The 23558-nt window shown below is 40.3% G+C and overlaps 2 protein-coding genes and 1 long non-coding RNA gene across 14 annotated transcripts in view; 1 reads left to right on the top strand and 2 right to left on the bottom strand.

Moving 5' to 3' along the window:
- DHX35 (DEAH-box helicase 35) overlaps positions 1–19573 on the bottom strand; it is a 25444-nt gene extending 5871 nt beyond the window's left edge. For 2 of the 10 annotated variants that reach the window (XM_015881398.3, XM_015881399.3), the window contains exons 1-19: positions 19526–19573; positions 18232–18365; positions 17774–17866; positions 16918–16995; positions 14622–14726; positions 14082–14143; positions 13744–13813; positions 13135–13194; positions 12411–12523; positions 11305–11401; positions 10046–10204; positions 8565–8775; positions 7418–7542; positions 6624–6678; positions 3144–3239; positions 2684–2778; positions 2014–2091; positions 890–1019; positions 103–184 (exon numbers count right to left, since the gene is read on the bottom strand). In XM_015881398.3, coding sequence (XP_015736884.2) covers positions 103–184; positions 890–1019; positions 2014–2091; positions 2684–2778; positions 3144–3239; positions 6624–6678; positions 7418–7542; positions 8565–8775; positions 10046–10204; positions 11305–11401; positions 12411–12523; positions 13135–13194; positions 13744–13813; positions 14082–14143; positions 14622–14726; positions 16918–16995; positions 17774–17866; positions 18232–18365; positions 19526–19565 — 1883 coding nt within the window. In that variant the 5' untranslated portion in view covers positions 19566–19573. Of the gene's footprint in view, positions 1–102; positions 185–889; positions 1020–2013; positions 2092–2683; positions 2779–3143; positions 3240–4479; positions 5243–6623; positions 6679–7417; positions 7543–8564; positions 8776–10045; positions 10205–11304; positions 11402–12410; positions 12524–12804; positions 13113–13134; positions 13195–13743; positions 13814–14081; positions 14144–14621; positions 14727–16917; positions 16996–17773; positions 17867–18231; positions 18385–19525 lie in introns of those variants that run through there. The other 8 variants (XR_014935928.1, XR_014935927.1, XM_085520205.1 and 5 more) reach the window with 5 other exon arrangements.
- LOC146757823 (uncharacterized) lies at positions 18437–23558 on the top strand. The gene is made up of 2 exons (XR_014935937.1): positions 18437–19571; positions 22674–23558. It is a non-coding gene; the product is annotated as an uncharacterized LOC146757823 (long non-coding RNA).
- On the bottom strand, positions 20613–23324 carry LOC107322878 (protein FAM83D-B-like). 3 transcript variants are annotated; one of them, XM_085520224.1, is made up of 4 exons: positions 22884–23324; positions 22060–22254; positions 21621–21745; positions 20613–21383 (listed from the first exon to the last, which is right to left on the bottom strand). In XM_085520224.1, exons 1-4 carry the CDS (start codon positions 23322–23324, stop codon positions 20993–20995), a joined length of 1152 nt encoding a protein of 383 aa, XP_085376350.1. In that variant the 3' UTR covers positions 20613–20992. The 3 variants fall into 3 exon arrangements, with proteins under 3 accessions (XP_085376350.1, XP_015736894.1, XP_085376351.1); XM_015881408.3 differs by having other exon boundaries at positions 22060–22227; XM_085520225.1 differs by lacking the exon at positions 22884–23324 and adding an exon at positions 22364–22700 and having other exon boundaries at positions 22060–22227.

Below are 23558 nucleotides of genomic sequence, written 5' to 3'. Positions count from 1 at the left end.
CAAGTGTCCAGAAGCACACTTGTCTGCTGATTGTGTTTAGATTTACCCAATCAAACAAGCTTTTCAACTAAGCAACAGTTGTAATGAAACTGCATATATTACCTGTAAGCTCCAGTAGAGTGGAATTTAGCTGCGTTAGCAAAGAATCCAGAAACGATGCATCTTAGAACAGGATCTGGATCACCTGAAGAAAAGAATTTTTCTGTAAAATCAGTCAATGGAAAGATAAAAATCCCTTAAGCATCACTGAATCATCTCAGACAACTTCTAATGCTGCATCAAGCTTTGATAGCAATTAAAGCTGGAAGGCAGATGAGCCCTGCAAACCCTTGTAAAAAACGGTAGCTGCCACTGATGTCTCCAAAAAGACAGATACAAAGTCCTTAGGAGCAGCCCTGTGTGACAGCTAAGTATTAAAGTCAGATCGTTCACAGCAATTAGAAATGAGTGCTGAAAACCAGTCATGGCATTCATATCCACACAACACAGCTAGCAATCAGATCTCAATGTCTATGCATCATCATGAATACAGCACAAAAGGACAGTTTTCTAAAGCCAGAAGAAGAAATGGGGTGACCTTCTTATAACTTCTTTGTAAACTTGTCCTTTAAATCCTTTAAATCCAAGGTTAATGGTGATAATCTCTTGCTAGAAAATGTAACTAATGAAGGTTGGCCTAAGTGCTTATTGTAAAAATACACCAATTTGCTCATTCACTGTCATTTTTAGGAAAAAAACATGTATGGCTTTTATTAATGTTATTTTTAGGCCATGAAAAAAAAAAATACAAGAATGGCAAAAAGAACAATGGCAATTTAGAAGCTACCCTCAAAACATACTGGATAACAGATTTAAAAGAAAATGAAGGAAGAAAGAAGCAAACTCTCACCTTCACTGGACTTCTTTGGCACTTTAAAGCGTACAAGAAGCTTTTTGAGCTGCTCTCTTACAACAGAAGCTCTAACAAGTCCTTTGTAGTTCAGAAAGTGTTCCTGACACCACTGAGAACTTTTGCTGTGCTGTAGAGTAAGGAGAAAGAAATTACCATGAAAAGCCACCAGTAAAACAAAGACTATGATCCAAAAGAGATTGATCATTATGTTTTGTTTTGTCTTCTACAATGTCATTTATTGTCCTTTTTGCTTAAAACCATCATCTTACACAGCAGCTAACAAAAGTAGGTAGCAACAGTAATCACAGAGCATGTTTCAAGCAACCCCTAAATGGCAGCGTAAATCTCAAAGGGACATTTACTATTCTTCATTTCTTTTTTTATGTGGTAAAAGACAAAAGCATCCATCATTCTATTTCCATACACAAATGCATCATATAAAAAAAAAACAGTCTGTTTTTAATCTCAAAATATAAATGACATTTTCTTTATCCTGATTTCATTGGTCTCCTTCTCCAGAAGCCAGCACTTAGTCCAAGAATCTCTGCATTCAGCTGCTTTAAGAGACATGTGCAGACTCAAAGTCAGAAGGGCAAAAGTTTCATTTAGTGCCAAACTGGATAAGAAGAAAGTTTCCTTTTTAAATACTAGAGTAGTTATATTGGTTCAACTCAAGACTTTTAAAAAGATATTGTTATAGAAGCGCTCCCTATCAGCAAACTAATGAGGCAGTGTTTTAAGGGAAGACAGCTAGAGCTGGATGTAGTTTATCATCAATAGAACACAAATATCTCTATAAAAGGGATGTAGGAACACAAATTTTACTCAGAATTTGAACACTTGTTTTTACAAGACCCTTTCAAAAAACCCCATCTCTCTGAAAATATCATTATGTACCAGTAAGAATCCTGGGCCATATCTAAACTACAGAAATCTTACTGTTCTGTGATTGAAGGAACTACAGAAGATCTGTGGCAAAATAAGACCAGAGTATCTTTTAATGCTGAACTATCACATAATAGACTTGGCAAGTCCTCAGCTTAGAGGATTCTATCTCCAGAACTTCAGAACAGGAGATACTTCACATTCCTGCAAATCCACATACACTTGCATTGACTTACTTTGACAAAGGCTTCATAAACATTAAGCATAGTGAGATGATCACCTTCCTCCACAGCAAACTTTCTGTGTTGCCTGGCCTGGAGGAATATAAACATGTTTTAAAAGCAGTCATGTTTAATGACCTCAGTTCCTATTGTCTCTGTATTTCCTGGTGACTATCAGAATTCTTACCATAAAGAATAGATCTTCAACACAACATCTATATTCTACCACTCATATATATTGAGTTGGTGTTCTCAGACTTAAATTAGAAAAATGAACTGAAAATAAATCCCAAAAATCTAAGAGAAACGCATTAAAATTAGGCTCCAGATACCTATCACCTAATACTTTCCTTTTTGTTCTCTGAAAAGGAAGGACTTGTGGAAGTTTGCTTAGTTGCTCAGCTTGTTTTTATTACCCTCCTCCTTCTTGAACAACCTCTTATGCTGGCCAATATAGCTTTATAAGCCTTCACATTTCTGGTCCTGAAAAGGAGTCTGTTTATAGTAGCAAAGGACACATGGACCCCACTGTCACTCAGTTTCCCCTTTTACCTAGAACCATTAGGTACAGTTCAAAGCTTTGTTGCATTTCCATATGAATTTGCATGCATTAATAAAATACTTGGTGGAAAACTAGAAATACAGAACGCACCAAAAGAAATAACCAAAGTATGACTGAACTTACAGCTTGCAATTTTTGATTTGGAGGGATCAAGAAGATGTTTTGAATCTGCATCATTGCAGCAATTGTTAAAATCTCCTGGGAGCAGCCAAAATTTCCTGACAAATAAGTGGAGAAATTCAGTAAAGGAAATGCTCTCCCATTCATCTTACCGCACACACAGAATAGAGCACAATGAATTCAAAAAAGATATATGTTTATAGCATAACAACACAAAGTATCTACTGTGAATGTTCTCATGGACAATTGAAAGAATATACTAATTTTTTTATGTGTTAAATGTTGGTTACTGTTAGAGAGGCCCATGAGTTTAATGGCTCTTCTTTCTAAACACTATACCAAGACGGAACAGACTGCATGCTTCAAATTTAGCCTATATCTAATAGCACGCTACTATTACTAGAGGCAATGTCCACTACTCAGCACAAGGCTATGAATAGAACTCTGTTTTTTCCCCACCTACCTGATTCCAGAAGCATCTTTGCAAACATTGGATTCAGAGGAAACTCTGCTATTCTCATTCCCAGAGGCTCAGTTAAACGGCAGTGCATATCCAAACCTACAGCACACCAATAAATGTATTGAGGATCCAGGTAAAACTGTGAGCTAAAAATACAGCAAATACACCCAGGAACATTCCAAGTTACATCTGTTTGGATCACAGAGAAATAATTTCACAGCATCTAAACCAGAGAAGCACAAATGATTCTCTGCAGCATATCCTGCTTTGTGTATCAGTAACTGAGCTAACAGCCATATTCCAGCTATAGCCTTTTTACAGGAGCTGGAGTGGTACAGGTTTGAAGGCATGGCAGCTTGGTTTCCAGAGCATGAGAGAAGCCACACAAGGACAAAGTGATGGGAGCAAAGCATCAGGACACTGGAGCACTGTAGACTGCATAAATAACCACACCAGAGCAGACTGAGGAACCATACATAAACATGCTATTTGTCAGACCAGGTGGTGGCAAAAAGCCACACAGAGTAAACCCAAACCACAAATCAAGTCAAAGGAGGACAGCTCCAACAAGCCGTGTCAGCACACCCAAAGCCACAGCTATCTCTGTCAAACATTTACTTTCCTCTATTACTTGATAAGACTTTTATTGAACTTTTTATGACAGTGCACTAAGTCGCACACCACACCCCTACACTAACACAAGATACTGCACCTACTGTAATAATATTTTCCTTGGAGACAGGTACAAAATGCATCTTATGTGTAGTGATGAAGTAAGGTATCATTAGTTAGCACTTAAGCCTTGGTCAAGTGGTATCTTAGAACAAGGAGCACCTAATTTAGAGAAATGTAACTGGGTTCCAAAGTAGGGAGGAAGAGAAATCATCATCCTTTCAGCTTTCTACAGGTATATTAAGCCATAGCCTATTGATTTCTGCGGAATTCCTTAAGTGTCAGTGCAATTATGTATGGACATACACAGCTGGTGTGCAGATATCTTAATAGCAGTACGCCTGGATTTACAGGGAAGGGCTACAATGGACACAAGTTTGGAACAGATTTAATGCAACAATCTTAGAAGCAACTGCTGTATTCAGCTATGGAGGAAATCAGAGCTCTGCTTGGATAAAGATATTGAAAAGATTACTACTGAGCATGCTTCAAGTACCTTGTCAATAAGAAGCTTCAAGTACAATCACTAGTAAAAGGAAGGAAAACATCCAGTTTTAAACCTGGCTGGACAGCAACATAAAAACAAATCTTCAACAAAATACTGGCTCTGAAGTAAAGCTATAAATAAAATCACTTCTTGCCTGCTTATCCACATTCCTTTAAATTATGCTTAAAAATAATAAACTCCAGCTGACAACACTGACTTTCAAATGGGCATCAAAGGAGAAGGCCGAAAAAAGGTGCTCCCAATGTAATCTGTTCACATCACTGCAAAAATAATCAGTCTGAGAACAGTGATGTGTTTATTCAACAGAACTATCTCAGCCTGCACAAGTTGCTCCGTAGGGTACTGACCCTAAGCTGCACGTTTACATGATATTACAATGCAAGTGTTGAAATACAGGTTCATACTTGCATAAGAGAAATACAACCCTTACTGCACTTGCCAATTCCTGGGCAGCTTTATCTCTGTAACTTATAGAAATCTTCATGAAACCAGCAAAAACCTGAAACTTCAGCAAAAGTCTCAGAGCTAACCTGTGTCACAGGCACACATGCATTTCTTTCTACCTCAAACACCAGTATCAGAGCTTGTCTGTTTTGCTACAAAAGCTGGACAGCCAACAGACTAACAGCTCCATACTTTCCAGTGAAACTACTGCGAGTTTAATGCTTTTGCCAAAACAGCAGACAGATGATCTGTGAGTTTACTGATCTTTCCTCTCCATCTCCCTAAGGTGGCTTTGGCTGCAAATTCATCCTTGCAACATGCCTCAGAACCAGCAAGAAGGCACTTGTTCCAGGCCGAAATGGCTGCCAAGAACCTAATGCCTCAGGTGGAACCCTCCTTTGCTAGATGAAACTGAACCAGCACAGAAGAAACTCCCAGCCAACAAGCTACAGGTCCATGAGAGTAAGAATCACACCACCTGCCACAAATTACAACACAGCATTCATAAGTGATGTAGAAAATGGCCACAGACCACTGGAAGCTTCCAGAATTTACACAAATTGTTCTTTGCTTTTCCTCTTGTTTACATTATCACAGAATGGGGGGGTTGGACTCGATCTCTAGAGGTCCCTTCCAACCCCTACAATTCTGAGATTCTGTGAATCATAGAACTACTGAGTTGGAAGAACTTTACAGCTCCCCCAGCCCCATCCCTGCTGCGTGCTGGCTGCCCCCCCAGCTCAGGCTGCTCAGGGCCCAGCCATGACCTCGGGTACCTCCAGGGATGGGCACCCACAGCTCTGGGCAGCAGTGCCAGGACCTCACCGCCTCCTGAGTGAAAGAATCTCCTCCTCACAACTAACCTAAATCTCCCCTTTTAGTCTAAAGCCTTCAAAATCATATCAATGAAGGGTCCAGAAACTAATGCTTCACACCTGTTGTGCTGAGCTATTGGGAAGCACACTTAGTTAGATTTTGAATCCAGTCTCCAGGCTTTTTGCTCTTGATCTCAAGTATCAGATTGTACTTACAATGCACAGACAGAGTCAAGATCAGATAATGAATGTAACAACGTTAACAGAAAAACTGCAAATGCTTTCTATGCTTCTTGAAGTCCAACCAAGGAAGAAATAAAGTAGCAATTATATTGAATATGATAAATTCTCTTTTGTGGTCAGACTGATTTTAATAATACGGGTGTCACACCTTTACTTCCAACTTGTTTTCTTCTTTATACCTGTTTATACTTGAAGTTTCCATCACTGGTATGGTAACACAAAATGAAAGATTGAATATCCAACAACATAAATGCATATATGTGAATTTAGTGTCATACTCATGTACTGGTCTCATTGGTGACCTACCTCCTTCCATAGCTTCATAACACTCTGTAAGAACTGGAGAACACAAGATCTGCCTGAGCAAATCAGGTCAACACTATCATCAGCTCAGAGCTCCATTCCTATCAATGGCAAATACTTGGTTCCCGCATGAAAGCACAAGGCAATGCAGAGAAGATAGCTATAAAATCTGCTTTTGCATGATCAAAACAGATTAATTGTAGTTTATACTCTATGCAGTAGTTCCTCCCAGAAGGTCACTGCTGCCTTTCCTTGCTTACCTGTGTGAAATAACCACTGAACAAAATAAAGTAAGTTCTGAGAAAGCTAAAAGTACATTAAAAAAAAAAAAAAAAAAAAAAAAAAAAGCTTGAGCTGACCCATGCTGCCATTTCTGTTCTGAAAAGTAAGTCTGACTCATGATTAACGCCCATCCAATCACCAAATCCAAATAAACAACTTTTTTCCCCACAACTCCCATAAGAAAAATGTAGTTAAAGCAAAGTATAATATTCTCACCTCCTAAAGCATACAGTAATTCTAAAGCTTGTACCATTGACTGTGCAGGAGGCGGCTGTGGAAAACAAAAACATGGATCGTTTTAAGTTCTCACCAGAAAATGTAATATTTTTCACAGAAGTTCTTCCACAAAATCATTCTAATTATCTTTCTATACATACAAAATTAAAAGAGTTCTCAGACTCTTCCTGTCAATCTTCTATTGACCACCAGTGCTGCAAGTCAGAGCCATCTCAACAGGTTCAGGATCATCACTATGACACAAGATCCTATCAGTATACAGAATCAGGCCAAGCTATAAAAAGCAAGTTCTCTTTATCCAAAAGCAATGATGAAATCAATTACTTCTCAGCTTTCTCTTCTACTCTTTACATAAGAGTAGCTAGAAACTTTAGAGAAATCCAATAAATGGTATTGTTGGTTTTTTTTAAATAAGATGGACAAGAACAGCTTTAGCTCTGTATATCCCCCCCCCCCCCTCACAAATTCAGTGCAAATCAATTAACTATAGTTTCACAGAATCCCAAAGACTTTTCCTTTCCAAACTGCTCTCAGCTTCTCCACACTCATAACAGCAAATTCTAAGATACAACAGCTGTTGTTTCTAAGTTGTCACATATTACTTGCAGTAGTTGATGCATAAAAAGATACTTTGCCACCTGATAGTGGTCAGTGAGGTTGAATTCCCAAATCAGCAAGGCAACAGTTTCTGGTTCAATGGGTTACCAACAAGTCACCTAGTGATCACTGTTGGCATTAAAGGAAGATGACAGAATTCACAGTATAAGACTCACCGAAAGGAAGGGGAACCTGAGCACATTGTCAATTCCCAGAGCCTTCAGCTGCAAGATGACAGGTGCAAGGTTACTGCGCTGCATCTCAGGAACTGTGGACTTGGGCAACTTCTCAAAGTCTTCCTCTGTCACAGGAAATAGCAAAGATATTTGGGATTGGGTTTCAGCTCTTCCTGTGTGCAAGTCACCATGATAAAACTACCCAGTTCAACTTAAAACTATTGACTATGAACACTTAATAAGTGTTAAAAGAACTCTTTCTCAAAATGACATTATTTTAATTATTGAATTCTCAGTTACTTTAAGGTGAAAATTCTATATTTATCTACACTTGTGATTCTGTATTTGACCCACATTTCAACATTCATTCACTGGACACACAAGTTTATGGAACAAACCACGTCTGTCTTTAACATGGTAACTGCTGGCAAGCACATACACTTTTTGAAAATATATGCTTAATCTCTCTAAGTCTCAAAGCTTGGTAACATCAGAGGGAACCTGAGGCACATAAGCAACTGCAGTGTTCAGCTGTAAAGCCTTTTCCTATCCAACAGCTGAGAACAGAGGCAGTTGGATTGCAGCATTTTGAACACTGCTGAGCAGCTGACAGATTCATTTATAACAGTTATTTTTGTACACTGCCAGCTTCAATTCTTCAAGGCAGCATTTGAAGTTGGCACCTATTGCTATGGAGACCACATCAGGAGGCTTTCCTCCATCAGCTGACAGACATCTGCAATCCTTCGTTAGACATGCAGTCCAGCAGACACTTCAGTCACAGAAGAGTGTGGCACAGGTGGCTGTTGTTAAGTGATGCAAATCTTTAGAAATCAAAATCACTGAAAGGCAAAATTCTGTGCAGAGCTGCCACTCTGAAAGATACATCAACACTGCAAGTTTGCAATTACTGAAGTTTCCCTGCTATGTTCGTATGTCTGTTTCATAACAGGATCCCATTTCCAGTGCTTAGCAGGTCTGAACAAAGCATTTCTAAATAAGCCGGAGTAGTAATGAAGGGAAATAACTATCTCTTGCTGAAAAGAAGATGCAGTTTTGTTCTCCTTAAGCTAACGCTAAAGCCACTGTAAAACAAAATGCAAGTCACGTCAGCAAGCTCACCTTCCCAATACGTCCAATTACTGACCTGTATAAAGCCTGTAGCATTTCCCAGAGCGGTTCCGGCCTGCACGTCCTGCTCTCTGATTAGCTGAAGCTTTAGATACCGGTACCACCACAAGGCATTCAATGGCTGTTTTTGGATTATAGGCTCGAAGCTTCACAAAACCACAATCGATTACATATGCAATGCCATGAATTGTGATAGAAGTCTCAGCAACGTTGGTGGCTACTATCACCTGCAGATATGGACACAACGATGACACTGTGAACCTTTCAATCTCAATTGTACTGTCACTAGCATCAGTGCACCAGGGCTCACATGCAAGATACTTAGAAGATATCAGATATGACAGTTCCAGTAAACGCACTCTGTAGTACAAAAGGATACAGTAAAGGCAGCAGAAATAGTTCTCAATTTGATCTAACTCTAGTTTTTACAGTTTCACAATCTATTTCTTATTCAGGTTTATTCCTTCTTAATAAACGTGGAAAAACTTGGTGTGTCTGCAAAGAAATGTAATCTAACTGTAAATCAAATGTTCATAATTAGTGAACTAAAATATTGTATTTATGCTCCTCAGTTATACTGAACTGGTAACACTGGGACAAGGCAGGAGGCAGGGGAGGATCAGAGCTGATTAATTGTCCACATTCAGTATTCCTGCACTTGTACACATGTTCTACAATATTAAAAATAATTGCTGCGAAGTGACAGGGGGAGATTTAATCCTTGTTTCACATGAAAATGAAACAGTAAATCTTAGCAGTTAATCATCCTGGAGAGAAAAGAGCTATTTATCACTCAACAGTCTGCAGCATCAGATGAACAGCATCACCCATTAGACTCCAGCAGGCACAAGAAGTACAACTCACTCCATGTAATTGTCAGTTTATCTCAGCCCCAACACAAGCTCTGCTCAAGTAGAAAACTCTAATCACGACTGATTAGATGACAGCCCTTTGATGTTAAACATCTAAACAAGGCTTCCAGAAGTCAAAACAAAGCCTTTTTTTTTTTTTTTTTAAACTCAAGTCAAGCAAGGTCTAACTTCTTTCTTAGATGCAAATAGAGCTTTCACCCACTCCAGACTTAATTTTTCCTTTCTTGGTACAGAACAACTTAGTATAGGTACCTTGTCCACAGAGAGAAATGAAAACAGGTGAAAGCAGACTTCAGAATGTAACAAACTACATCTGGACAGAAGCAAAAGCTGCAAATGGACAAAGATAAATACGTGTGGTATGTAAAAAGACTCTTAAAGATTGAGAAGCTGAGGTAGAAAGGAGAGGGAAAACTAACATATCTCGGACTGATTAATGGTCAAAAGGGAAGGCAAAGAAAATGGTCTAGGTTCACAGTGTGAAGGATGACAGGCACTATTAGGAGATGCAAAAAGTTTTGCTCTGTAAGAGCGAGCTGACAGTCTCATAATGTGAACATTACTTGCATTAACCTGCAAAACACAGACAGCCTTCTGGATAGTAGAGATTACATTAAAACCTTACCTTCCTGACATTGCGAGAAACTCTCTCGAACACTTTCATCTGATCAGGAGAAGGCAGCCCAGCATACATGGGGAGAACACGGAGATGCTTTTTCATTCCAGAGCGAGAAAGGGCCCGAGCCTGTTCTATAAGCATAGAAACAACAGTCTCCACTTCCTCCTAGAAGCACAGCAAGACAGAAGAGCATGAGAGTGCTTTCACTTACAAATTTCCTACAGATATCACCTATGCAAGACCTGCATCAAAATAATCCTAATATAATTTTAGTTTTTTTGAAATACAGGACCAACTGACCAGTTGCCTCAATTCTGCAATAGTCTTACGTTAATTACTATTTATATTAATGCTGCTATTTATATTAGTTATGGCTGTTGTTCAAGGCAGTGTCCCATCACATATATATGAGAAAAATAATGAGATGTGCTGAACAAAGTTCAGTAATAAGGAAGACCCATTTTCCTCTGCATCTCTCAACTTGTGAGATCAAAATGAGGGGCTGATCTGTTCTGTCTGTGCTGTAGGTCTCAAGCTGGAATGACACACTAACAGCATTAACACCTATTGCTCAACTTTGCATTTAATCTCAGAGATCAACTGTGGCTCTCAAAAAAACAACAAAAAAAGAATAAGGTTTAGATATAATCTCATCAGATACTCAATTATCTCTTTCAAAGTCAAATTGATAATAAGCATAAAGAATTTCTTATAGAAACATGCAAAATGCTAGTGAGGCCCTTCAAAGTAGTCTGTTCAGCACTGTGGAATTGTAAGCTCTCTCTAATTCACTCTTCCAGGCTGCAAAAGTAAGCTAACAAGCACACTGAAGTAAAACATAGTTGTTAGGTTGTTTGTTTTTTCTTAATCTAATCATACAGCAATTTGTTTTTCCTTTCAAAGACTTCAGATTTTAAGACTAATATACATAAAATTCCATTTGTACTAATTATTAACAGTGACTCACTGTCAAACTGAACAACTTTGTAGGTGTGACTATCACCAAAAAGCACACCGTTCATATATTAACAAGGCCAAGATCACGCAGTATTAAATGAGAAAAGCCATCATCCCTTATCAGCTCTGATAAATTCAGACCATTGCATCAATACACTTTCTGGAAGTCCTTGGAACCAGTCTAATTCTGCTCTCATTGAAAGGTTCGTCACTTTAACAGCAGTAAAGAAAGGAAAGCAGGAGTCCAAAAAAGCTTCACAAAGTCAACAGCACAACACTGTAAAGCAAAAAAGTACTGTTGTCTATACCTGGCCAGTTAAAAATGCCAGTATATCACCATCATTCTCCATCTGGTGAATTTTCATTGCAGTTTCCACAGTTGATTTTATATAATCTGGAACAGGACTGCGGAGAGAGAACACAGAATATTGTTAGTTAGGGTAGTACGGTTAGGTTGTGGTTGGACTCAAAGATCTTTAAGGGCTTTTCCAGCCTGAGCACTTCTATGATTCTATATCTATTTGTTTAAAAACAAAAATAAAATATTTTTAAAAAAACAGGTTTTTTAAACTCAAAACAGTAAAAAAAAAAGTCATTCTGTGCATGTTCTGCTGCTATAAGCAATATCCTATCGCTTCAAGAGCTTTTTTAATGTCATTTTCTCAGGCAAATATTCTACAGTTCATACTTCAAACATAACTCACATGACCACGTGTCTGCTCTAAGAAAAAGAACATAATTTTGAGGTTTTACATATGTTCCTATTTTATCTTTTCCATATAATTAAAGTACCAGCCATTGGAAACATTTCCAAGCACATGCATGAAGAGTGGCATCTCCCCATGGGAAGTAAACTGACACAAATAGAACATGATTTTCATCTCTACAAATGTGAATTTACATGCACAAATTCAAAAGTTCTTTTGAGAACTCTGCTTTAATGTTTTCCACATATGAAACTGCAGTACTATGAGACACCTTTAAGAGTAGAATGGAGTAACCCAGTTGGAAGGAACCTTCAAAGATCAACCAGACCAGCTGCAAAAGAACAAACCACTTGCAGAATGGAGACCACTGAAAAATAAAGCTGAGGAGGCTTTTGAGATGCTCTATGCATTTATTTAAAAAAAACAAAAAAACCTCAGGGGTGGAAAAAAAGCTCCTTTAATTGGTCTATAGCTTAAGATGTTTCATCACCTTTGTGCTTAAATATATTCCTGCTGCTCACTTAAGTGAAAGATTCATTCAGTCTTGTATCTGTACTTCTGTCCTTAATTTCTTGGTACCAAAGCCATGAAAGTGTTTTGAAAGAAGGGCTATGTTTGCCAAATTGAATGTTACACCTTGTTATAACTGGTCTGGTACATACAAGTTAGACACCCTTAAGTACCAAAGAGACCAAACAGAAACACACCTCTGTATGTAAAAGATGTCCACTGGAAACGTTCTCCCCTCCACAGTAAGGATCACACTGGTATCTTTGCTGGGGTCACCGGTATCATTTTGGTTAAAGAAATCCCTGAATTTCTACATTAAAATAAAGACAAACACTTTCAGTTTGAAACTTCAAAGAATCAAGGGAGAAACCTAATGACATTAAGAGGTCAAATTACTATTACTTGAATATATTTTTCCATAAACTTGAGTCTTTCCATAAAGTTCTAATTTAAAAAAAAACTTTAAAAGTTGGATTTTGCTGCCTCAGATTCAGGCAATCAGCACTTCCATGGATGGGGCATCCACAGCTCTGGGCAGCCTGTGTCAGTCTCAGCACCCTCTGAGTAAACATTTTCAACTTCACATCTTACCTAAACCTCCTCTCTTTTCATTTAAAACCGTTCCCCTTTTTCATCACTATCTGCCCATGTGAAAAGTTAGTCTTCCTCCTCATTATAAGCAAACTTCAAGTACTACAAGGCTTTAATGAGGTCTCCCCAGAGCCTTCTTCAGACTGAACAAGCCCAGCTCCCTCATTCTGCCGTTGTAGGAGAGGTGCTCCAGTCCTCTGAGCATCTTCATGGTCTCCTCTGGATTCACTCCTTCCTCTCTTCTTCAGCACACAGGAAAAGCTCCACATGAACAGAAGTGGAGCATGCACTTAAGGTCACTTCACTTTAAACCAAATTTGTAAGATATACCTCTGCATCCAAGGTGGCTGAAGCCACAATCAATCGAAGATCTCCACGCTTCTTTTGAATCTAGGATCAAAGAGACAAAGAACACGTAGAGTAAAAATGGTCTTCTGAGCTATAAGGCTAGAAACAAGTTTTAGAGCATACAGTAACTTCTCTATAAAAACAGTTTGTGATCAAGGCAGCTGATGAACTGAAGCACCTTTAGCAAGCCATGAGCATATCAACCTGGGAAATGCATGTGGAGCTCTTTATATTTAAGGCTAAGAAAGAATTGAGGGTATTCAATCTGAAATCATAGTTTGCTCATAATTTCTGGTGGGAGTCAGATCACAAATGGCTTTCAAGTCAGCAACTCCCTCCAAGGTCACTTCTCACAATCAGCATCAGCAAAATAAGGACTGTCTTTCCATAATGTAATATAAAGAGAAAATTCAGCCTCGGGGGGAGAATAATAGAGGATCCCAAGTGTCAGATGTGTAAACAGACAATACGTACAATGGGCTGTAGGAAAAACTCCCTCGAATGAGTTCACTAACAAAATATCAGGAACAGTAGTTTAGTAAAGATGATGACAGAGGAAAGCATTACAGACCACATTAAAAAAATAACCACCTTTTTTAGTAATCCAATGGCAATATCTGTATAAAGAGTCCTTTCATGGGCTTCATCCAGCATGAGAACACTGCAAACAGAGCAGAAAGATAAGATCTATAACTGGAACGAATGATGCTAGAATCAGTATCTTCCTATATTAAATATCATTGTTTAATTTTGTTGATGATTATTGCTTACATTCATTTAGAAAACTTTTAACATAAGAAGGTCAGACTTCTGAATAATATTCACATTTTTAAACTTACATTAATCATACCTCAGCCTAAAAAAAAACCAAAACACCCAGCTGTTTACCAAGATACACTTCAGCAAATGTTCAGTCCACGTTTCCTTACCTGTATCTTGTTAACAGAGGATCAGCCATCATCTCTCTTACCAGCATACCATCAGTTAGAAACTAAAAGTGAATGCAAAGAAAAATGGTAAGAAGCCAAACAAACAAGCAAACCCAACAAAGCCTGGGAGGCAGTCCTAATTACACACGTGATGTATGTACTACAATAATTTTCTAAGCTTTTGCCTAAATTTTTACCTGCTTTTCATTTTCTAATGATCTGTGAAGTTGTTCTACTTCCAGCTATGGAAGCTAATGACTTTGAGTCAGATGAGGTCACACTAGTGCTGTACCAGCAGCTGGCAACAACCACCTTGAAAATCTCCTTTAATTTTACAACAGTGGCTGTCAGACTAGCACAATAAAACACTATTAAACTCTAAACAGCCCCAACCATTTCAGTACACTCTTGAGGTCTCCATCTGGAAAACCAAAAAGCTGTCTACTCTCTTTACCAGGCATCACAACTTTCCCACTGATTTTGCAGAAGTGCTTTAAGAGTTTCAGCTAACCCTTCCAGAATAACCACATACTGTTTCACCTTAATTCTTGTAGCCTGCGGATCTGTGCAGTCATCAAAACGAATGCAATATCCAACTTCATGACCCAACACTGCACCCCTTTCATCAGCAACTCGGCCTGCAACCTGACAATAGAGATTCATGTAAACAAAAAGCAGCTAATAGCAAAATTCATTATACCATTGTTTTGTCCATAGAAAGTCAGCATTAAAACAGAAACAAAGCTACTGCTTCAGAAGTGTAACTTATTCTTAATCAGATGCAAAATTCCGTTTCATGTCACAGTGCATGCTGAACATGCAAGAGGTAAATAAACCTTTAAGATGCTTCAGCATGACCTAATCTGCTTCACACTTCTTAAAACAGATTCAGAAGTAATTTTCTGTGAAAAGCACTGTCAGACCCACAAAGGTTGGCCTTCAAACAGTAACAAAGCTGGGGAAGGACCACACACCAGCAACTGTGGAAGTACAATTTCAGAACACAGCTGGCATGCTAGAAAGAAGAGTATGCTGTTATTTGTTAAGCTGATATGCCCCTGAACTTGCTCAGACTTGTACTTCTTTTCTTGCTATCTAAAGATGATAGTCTCCTTCTCATAACACTGAAATTTCTATGCAAAAAACAGATAGAAAAATGGCAGAATAACTAAAGGCAGCAACAATTTTTGGAAGAAAAGTGCACTGGACCAGTTTTAAGCAAATATCTCCTTTAGCTGAAATCCTGATTTACTATTCTACAGAATATTAGGCACTAGCAGGCTATGGTTTCATCAAATTACAACAGGCAATTAAAAGCTAAAGACAGAATAAAGCCCCAGAACACACACATTAGTTCTATTAGAACTCCAGCAGTAAAGTTTTTTCAGTCATTCAAATGACATTCTAAGCCACACTGACAGGAGGGAATGCATCATTTATCACTCCATTTTCAGGCAAGCACTCAGAGTAACTGTCAGCCTGAGTAATGCAAGCAGATCTTCAGGTATTTCTAAACCATGCAACCTTAACCAACTACTGCTCTTCACTTGGGACAACCTCCACACTCTACCTGAGAAAGCAGGTAAGCACATTAATTATAATTATAAAAGTCTATTTCAGTTCACAACAAAGCAATAAATCACCAAAGTCTCTCATCTCCCAGCAATATTTATGTGGTGCAGGAAGCTTTCAACCACATTCACAAAGAAAAATCCTACTGTAACTATAAGCTAAGCCCTAACTGAGTAATCCTATTTTAGGCTTAAAAGTAGTAAGCTAAGATATAAAAGAGAAATATATTTGTTGTGAGAAATCACTGCAGTATATGCAGCATTTCCTGTAGAACTGCTCAATGTCAGCTGAATGTCCTATGAAGGGGAGAAGGAAGGACACTGCAGGCAAACTGCCTAAGCACAAGATGCAGATCACTGCTACAGACCATTTCTTTAATGACAGTGGATCTAGTAAAAGAGCACTGGATGAGGTGAACCTTCGAGGTGGACAATTAATCTAGTGCATTTTTACCAGATACATTGCAGGTACAGTTAAATATCATTAATTTAAACAAATCATTAATTTAACAAAACAGGCAAAATGAGGACTACTGAGGCACCTCAATTTACTGCAGAAAGAAGAATTGGCAGCAGAATAAATTCAGCTCACCTGATCAGTGTTTGGTGGCAGTTATGAAAACAAACAGCACTGGATGCTTTCTGTGCAGATTATTAACACAGAGTACAATTTGTGGTCTTCAGTATCTCTTCTCCTTCTCATAATACACCTAACTTACATTATGTGCTCCTAGACACACCAATTAAACGCAAAGACTATCAAATTTGTTTCTTCTTTTCCTCCACCCTCTTACCAGGGGAAACAGACCAAAAAAAAAGTTCAAGAAAATTAGGTATGAGCCACTAGAAAGATCTATACAACCTCCTCCACTGGCCAGGTTACTGCACACAGACTTGTACCACTACTTTACTCAGGAAAACAAGCTAGAGACCATACAATCATAATTCTAGCTCAGAGATAATCACAGCTCAACCTTGCACAGTCCTAAACTCCCTGTATGGTTCTGCTGATGCAACTCAATTTTATTTCTAAGCTTCTTCATCTGCTATTCTGGCCTTGAAATTGTTGACAAGACCTACTAATCGTGCTGAATTCAGCATACAGTAACATAATTTCTGGAAGGAAGATAAGCAAATACCCCTATTCATTCAGGAGCTCAGAGTTGCCATTCCTGTTATTCAGCAAAAACATGAAGTTATAATGATAATAAACATGAAGTTATAATGATAATAAAGTGGGAAAATCTGGACATGGAGAAACTCACTGAAACAGCAGCAACCCGACGAGGCTGTGTCACCCCAACCACTCTTCCTTCGGCTGTCCAGCCAGCTTCTGCCAGGTACTGCAAACAAATATTTAGGGAAAGAAGTCCTTATGATTACAAGGTGAGAGCTCTCCACACTGACTGCTTTACTGATTCTGACACAAGCTTATGCTTGACCTGAAGCAAATCAGTTAATTTCTGTGCATTATTTGCCTCAGTGTTAAAAACAATATAGTTTCTTTAATTGTTTTTAATTAAGAAAAATATAGTGTAATAACTAATTCCTAAGAACATCAGCATTCAGAAGGTATACTAAGAGCAATACTTTGAATCTCAAGTATTAATTTGAACTACTTAATTTTTTAATGCCTTGCCTGTATTTTATAACCTCCTTCAAGACAAAAAGCCAAGCAGCACAAGTCAAGTGCTCACACTGAAACAGATGGCATTCATCATTAGCTTGCAGTTACTTAAGCTAAAAATCAAGAATAACTTATAAAAACTTATAAGAAACCCACACTTCTTTTCCTTCTCTAAACCATATTTTCAACAAAACTTTAAACTTAAGTCTGATAAAGTTATAAAACCATTCACTTTAGCAGAGTAACTTCTATTCTTTCAGCATAAATGCATAGGGTATGCTCCTTTCCAAGAGGGGAAGAAGGCTTTGTATCACAGATATGCCAGCTCTTGCTATCAAATATGACGCTTTACTTTTCACTCCTTTTGGTCACTCACACACACACCCAACAGTGGTAAATTCCATTTTACAGCACAGTTCTGGGATGCTGTTTAATATTTCATGCAAAACCCATTGAGGGAATACCAGATTTTACCAAGCTAAACACACTCTTACCTGTGGAATTTGTGTTGATTTCCCACATCCTGTTTCTCCAACAATCACCAGAGTTTGATAGCTCTCCACTAGATAAAGTATGTGATTTCTGAGCTGGAAGAGATGACATTTAGGTATCAAAACCAGATTTGTACAAAAATAAGAAAACTAACATTAGTATTTACCTAAGCAAATTCATTTTACAGAGAATGTACTATCAAAAGCTAAAAGATTCCTTCAAATCTACAAATATTATGAATGCAAAGTACAGTAAATAAATTAAACCTACAAAGCCCATAGAACTATTGGCAACAGCCATCAATGAGAATAATCAATTTCAGCAAATAAAGAGAATAAGATCATGTAACAACTGTTCTATGTTGTAAAAGGTTTCTATGTTGCTTTCTCAATTACAAACAAACCCACAAAAGCCAGACAGCACCCAACTGATCGAATATCCCCCAGAAGAACTTCTGTACCTTAAAAACAGGCAGCTTTTGTCTTTGTTGTTCAATAGACAGAGAAGCATAAGGATTATAGATGACGGTTACACCACTGCTCTCTGCAGGACTCTGCCTCTCCTCCGAGACGCTGACGCCAGGGCCTTCAGTGCCTAGATGACAGCAGTTAACCTTTACAGTACAACCAAAATCAATGTGTTCCTTGCAAGGAGGAATTGGGTGCATACTAGTATATATCAAGACACCAATTTTTTCTAGAAAATTAGTCAAAAATATTCTATATCAGCAAACAAGCCAAAATTGTGTCAAATCCAATGTCTTTCTCCTGCTAATTCACTAATAAGAGCACATATGTGAATTTCTAAAGGGGGGAAAAAAGCACATAGGAAAAATAAACAGCAAGATCTTAGAGCAAGATCTTAGGACTGTTACTTTTCCTTGCAGCAGTTCAGATACAGCTTCAACATTAATCTCAGTATGGCCAAGGATTTCAAGTCAGCCAGCCACGTAACAGGTCTTATTTGGAGTAACATGAACCACAAATGCATTCAGCTTTGCCTATTGGTGAGATAAACCACTGCAGCTCTACATTTACCTCAGGATCTGAAATTCAGTTTATTTCTGCCGCATGTTAAAATAAAACCAGTGACAACCAAAAATACCAAATAACGCAGGCAAACCCAAAGCAAAAACTCATCTCAACAAAGGAACATATTGTCTCTAGATGCAAATTCAACTGGAAAAAATCTGAGAGCAAAGAAGCTTCTCCTGCTTCGTATTATTTGTTCGTTTGGGTTTTTTTCCCTCTTTTTCCCCTGTTTAAAAGCAATTCACCCCAACTCAAAGTTACCAAGTTTTGCAGCACACTGAGCAGCAATTAGCACTGACTCTGATAACCATCCACTCCCAGAATGGGGGAGGGAAGGCTCAGGATCCCACTGCCACTCACAACACAGAACTGTTTGCAATGAAAGGGACCTTAAAGGTCATCTAATCCAACTCTCCTGCAATGAACAGCGACCTTGAATGTCTCCAGGGATTGGTCTTGACAGGAGCTTCACCACCCTTAGTACAAATAGCTTTATTTCTTATATCCAACCTAACTCTTGCCTCAGCCCTCACCGCCCCACAGCTACAAGGGCCTCTCCTCCCGCCCACCCACCGGCTGAGGGGCAGAGCGCTCCTCCGTCAGCGTAACCCGTGCAGCCCCCCACCAACGGGGCCAGAAGCGCTTTAACGCACGGGGAAAAAAAAAAGGATAAATAAAGGGAAAGAAGGAAGAACCAACCCTCCCCTACCACACAGCCCTCACCCGGCTTCCAAAACTTCACCGGTCCCACGGGCGCCGCCATCTTGAGGTGAGAGGGTAACGGGAAGCGGAAGGGCTGAGCCCGTCGTCATGATGGCGGCCCACCCGTATCAGTGTGGAGGGGCTCGTTAAGAAACGCCCGTCGTTAATTAGCAATTAACTAAGGGAAGCTAATTGCTTCCCTATACACCGTGATTGGCGCCACCGCGCGGGTAGCGTAGCGATGACTACATCACCGCTATGATCACACAGGCGTTTTACAGGGCACAAAACTGCCTCCTTGAGGGCGTTTATGGGAAACGGAGTCCAAAATAAGAATAAAAAACACGACTTTTCGATTTCTTTTTATCGGGATAAAAGCTCACGTTGTCAAACTAGACTGAACATTTACAGATAGGGATCACACTGTTACATTGGCATGTTTGTAAGCAGAAAAGGACACCTATAGCTGTATCCAGATCAGCACATAGGCACGATGCAATGGCAAGAAATGCCATTTCTTAATAGATTTCAGGCCTACTCAGCTTCTCCTGTAAGATCAGGCAGCGGTAGCAACCATTAAATCTGTAATGCAGAAGGAAAAGGTCTGATAAGGCTTTGGTACTGATATTAGTAGGTTCTTAGTCATAAAGCCCCTTAACTGCAGGTATTTGGAGTGTGTTTATTGTGATGGTCACAATCCAAGTGTTCTTATCACTAAACAAAAAAAAGGTCATTTGAAATGAAGTCATGGCAAAAACGTTAATATATCTGAACCTGTTCTGCCCAGCTGCTCAGCTCCATGTAAACAGCATGTAACACTTAATAGAAGCCAGGCACTGATCTGGTTTCTAGCTCCCATCCAGTTCTGCATTATACCCCAGGGAGGTGGTTGAGTTGCCATCCCTGGATGTGTTTAAGAGCCATTTGGATGTGGTGCTCAGGGATATGATGTAGCAGAGGGTTGTTAGAGTTAGGATACTACAGTTGGTTGGACTTGATGATCTTCAAGATCTTTTCCAACCTGGGTAATTGTATGATTATGGAACTCTTTGTGGAACACAAAACGAAGCTTTGACTGATTTCAGAACCATACAGCACTCCTGCTATCCATCTTTACAACCTTAAGCAATATGTATTTTTGAAGGAATGTACATATAGAAAAAATGAGGCTACTGAACTAAGACATCGCCAACCCATTACATTACAACAATCAAAAATAGGTTGAAAAATGAAGAACTGACAGAGCACCAGAAGTTAATAATGGCTTCTCAGGCATTACAGAGGTTTTTGTTTGTGTTTCTGCAGATCAGACAATACCATAACTCTATCTGCTGACTGACATTGCAGAGGTGTTCAACTGAAATCACAATTCCAGTATTCCTTTCTCTCAGCTTGTGGTCTCCTTCCCAGCAGCTGGCACAGATATACTGTAAGGCAGTACGGGACACGGACCGAGGTTTTGCATTTCGCTCTTAGTGAACATGCAATTCATCTCTCTATGATCCAGTGTGGCCTCATAACTAAAGAGCCATTCCTCTTAGTCAGTGGTGGAGAAACATGCATTGCATTACTGGACACATAGACCGCTTCCCTTGAGGCATGCATCCAGTTTCGCTTCCTTTTTAGATTTCCTACAAATGCTCTAAGATATAAAAATTCCATTCTCAGAAAGTTTTCCCTGGTTAAGTCTCTAGAAGCCACTGTAATCCTGACCAGTTCATCAAACACCTTATCCTTCTTGCTGCTGGAGAACTCTTTGAGGCTGACAGGCTTTGAGTGTGCATAAAGAGTCCGAAATTCCTGGTCAAAGTGTGCAACTGCAGGACCCGACAGGATCAAAATGTTACTGCTGTTCAGCTTCCCGTCCATCCATGTAAAACTGGCAAAAGGAAGAGAAAGTTCCAAGTTAATTCAAAGTAATAAGAGATATCCAAGCACTGAATGAGAAGTCTCATAGCCTCATTTTAAGGCCAAACATTACAAGCAACGTGCTAGTAAAGAAAATGGTTTTAAGGCCATATGTTACAAGCAATGTGCTAGTAAGGAAAATGGTTTTTAAATGCTACTATTTCCTGTTTAAAGAAATCATATAAAGAAAAAAAACCCCGACACTTGCCTGTAGGAACCTGTTGTCACTCTAATGCCATCAATTAACATGAACTTTTCATGGACTTTTCCAACAATTTTGGTACCTGACCTTGTGCAATATGTGCTCCCAGTGATATTGCGAACTCTCATCAACTGTTAAAGAGATACAGAAAGCGATAAATGAATTTCAATGTTAAGTGATTGTAGTACATCTAAAGAAGTAACACGTGACAGTAAACATCACTGATGCACAGGTTGCTGTGTAGCACAGGATTAACCAGCCAGAAACAGCTTTGTATTGGTTTAGCCCACAAAGACAAAATACATGGGGCAGATCCATACACTGATGGTGCAGAATGTGGCTTTGCGGTCCCAGCAAGCCTGAGCGATTCCACATATCCTCTTACAAACTGGATATTCATTTTCTTCAACTGCTCTTCTGTCCTTATAAATACCACAAGACTCACCTTCTCCTGCTCCAGATCAACTCCCAGATCCCTGCACATTTTCAGGAAGTGGGGAAATGAAGACTGATCCAGCAGGATGTAAGCTTTGACTTGCCGTTGGCTACAAGCTTCCAAGAGGTCTGTGAAGATATCGGTGTCTGTGAAGGAATCCATAACCAGGGCGATCATCTGCAATAAGTTCCAGAGATCATGAAGCTGTTTCTACAGTATCCCAATGGAGAAAGGAGGAACGTGACTTTCAATTGAAAGATCTCCTCATCCGCCCACCCCTTTTTTCCCTCCTGGTGACTGCACAGGTACAAACCTCTGCAATATGTCCTTTAGTTGTTCAGAGGAACATTTGAGAGACGTGCAAGGGAAGAGAAAGGAACAGTAACTGTGAATGGACTAAAGCCCTTGGATGAGAATAGCACGTTGATACAGATGATTGCAGGCTACAGTTCACCAAGGCACATCACTTGTTGCTGCCATCACTTTTTCACATCCCTGTGTTGTTAAATAAGGAAAAAATATGCCCTGAGCTTATCATGGACAGAACCCACTGTTGTTTGACCCCATCCTGACATTGTTTGTTCTGTTTATAACGTATAATACCTTGCGCAATTCTCTTTCAGAATTTCAGTGAAGGACTGTGAAGCCCCATTGCCTGGATGTGGATGTGTGGATACATTGGGCACCACTTAGTAGCCTACAGCCAAGAGCACCTTTACCTACTTCAAAAAACGGGCTGTTTATGGCACAGCTCCATCTCCGTGGCACAATGACACAAACCCGAGCGTTCCTGCCTTCCCCCCCTCGCAGCCGCCGTCCCGTGTGTCACCCACCTGCCGCGCGGATCGGATCTGCCGCCGCACCGCCTCCTTGCAGCCGTACGGGCTGTCCCCGCCGCCCGGCTGGAAGTGCGCCTCCACCCGCGTCAGCCCGCGGAACGCGCCGCTGCCGAAGCCCGGCCAGCCCAGCTCCAGCGCCGGCGGCTCCGCGTCCGAGCGCTCGGGGAAGTAGGTGAGCGACGACGCGTCCAGCGACGCCTCGGCCGCCGCCTCCTCGGCCGCGTTGGGCGGCACGGCGCCCCGCGCGATGGCCTGCACCTCGGGCTCCGACAGGAAGGGCGGCAGCCGCTCCCGCCGCAGGAAGGCCCGCAGCGCCTCGGGGCCGCCCGCCACCAGCTCCTCCAGCGCCAGCCGCTGCGCCTCGCTGTACGGCCCGGCCGGCTGCGGCGGCCATTGCCCGGCGCCCTCCTCCAGGCACTGAGACGCGTTGGCCATGGCCACGGCGGGCGGGCAGCGCCAATACAGCGCCGGTACAGCGCCTTTATAACGCCTCTATAGCGGGCAGCCGCTCCCCGCCTCCCGCCCGGCCTCCCGACCTCACACCGCCGCCATTGGCCGCCCCCGCAGCTTCTCCGGGAACCAGCCGGGAGTTGAGCGGCTACAGCGCCCTGAGGGCCGCGACCCGGGGCCCAGTGCCATGTAAATAAAAGACGACTTGAAAGCTCCAAA

The sequence above is a fragment of the Coturnix japonica genome, chromosome 19, assembly GCF_054131305.1.
Source record: "Coturnix japonica strain WE chromosome 19, WE-NBRP24, whole genome shotgun sequence".
Lineage (NCBI taxonomy): Eukaryota > Metazoa > Chordata > Aves > Galliformes > Phasianidae > Coturnix > Coturnix japonica.
This window is presented reverse-complemented; position numbering and strand designations above follow the sequence as displayed.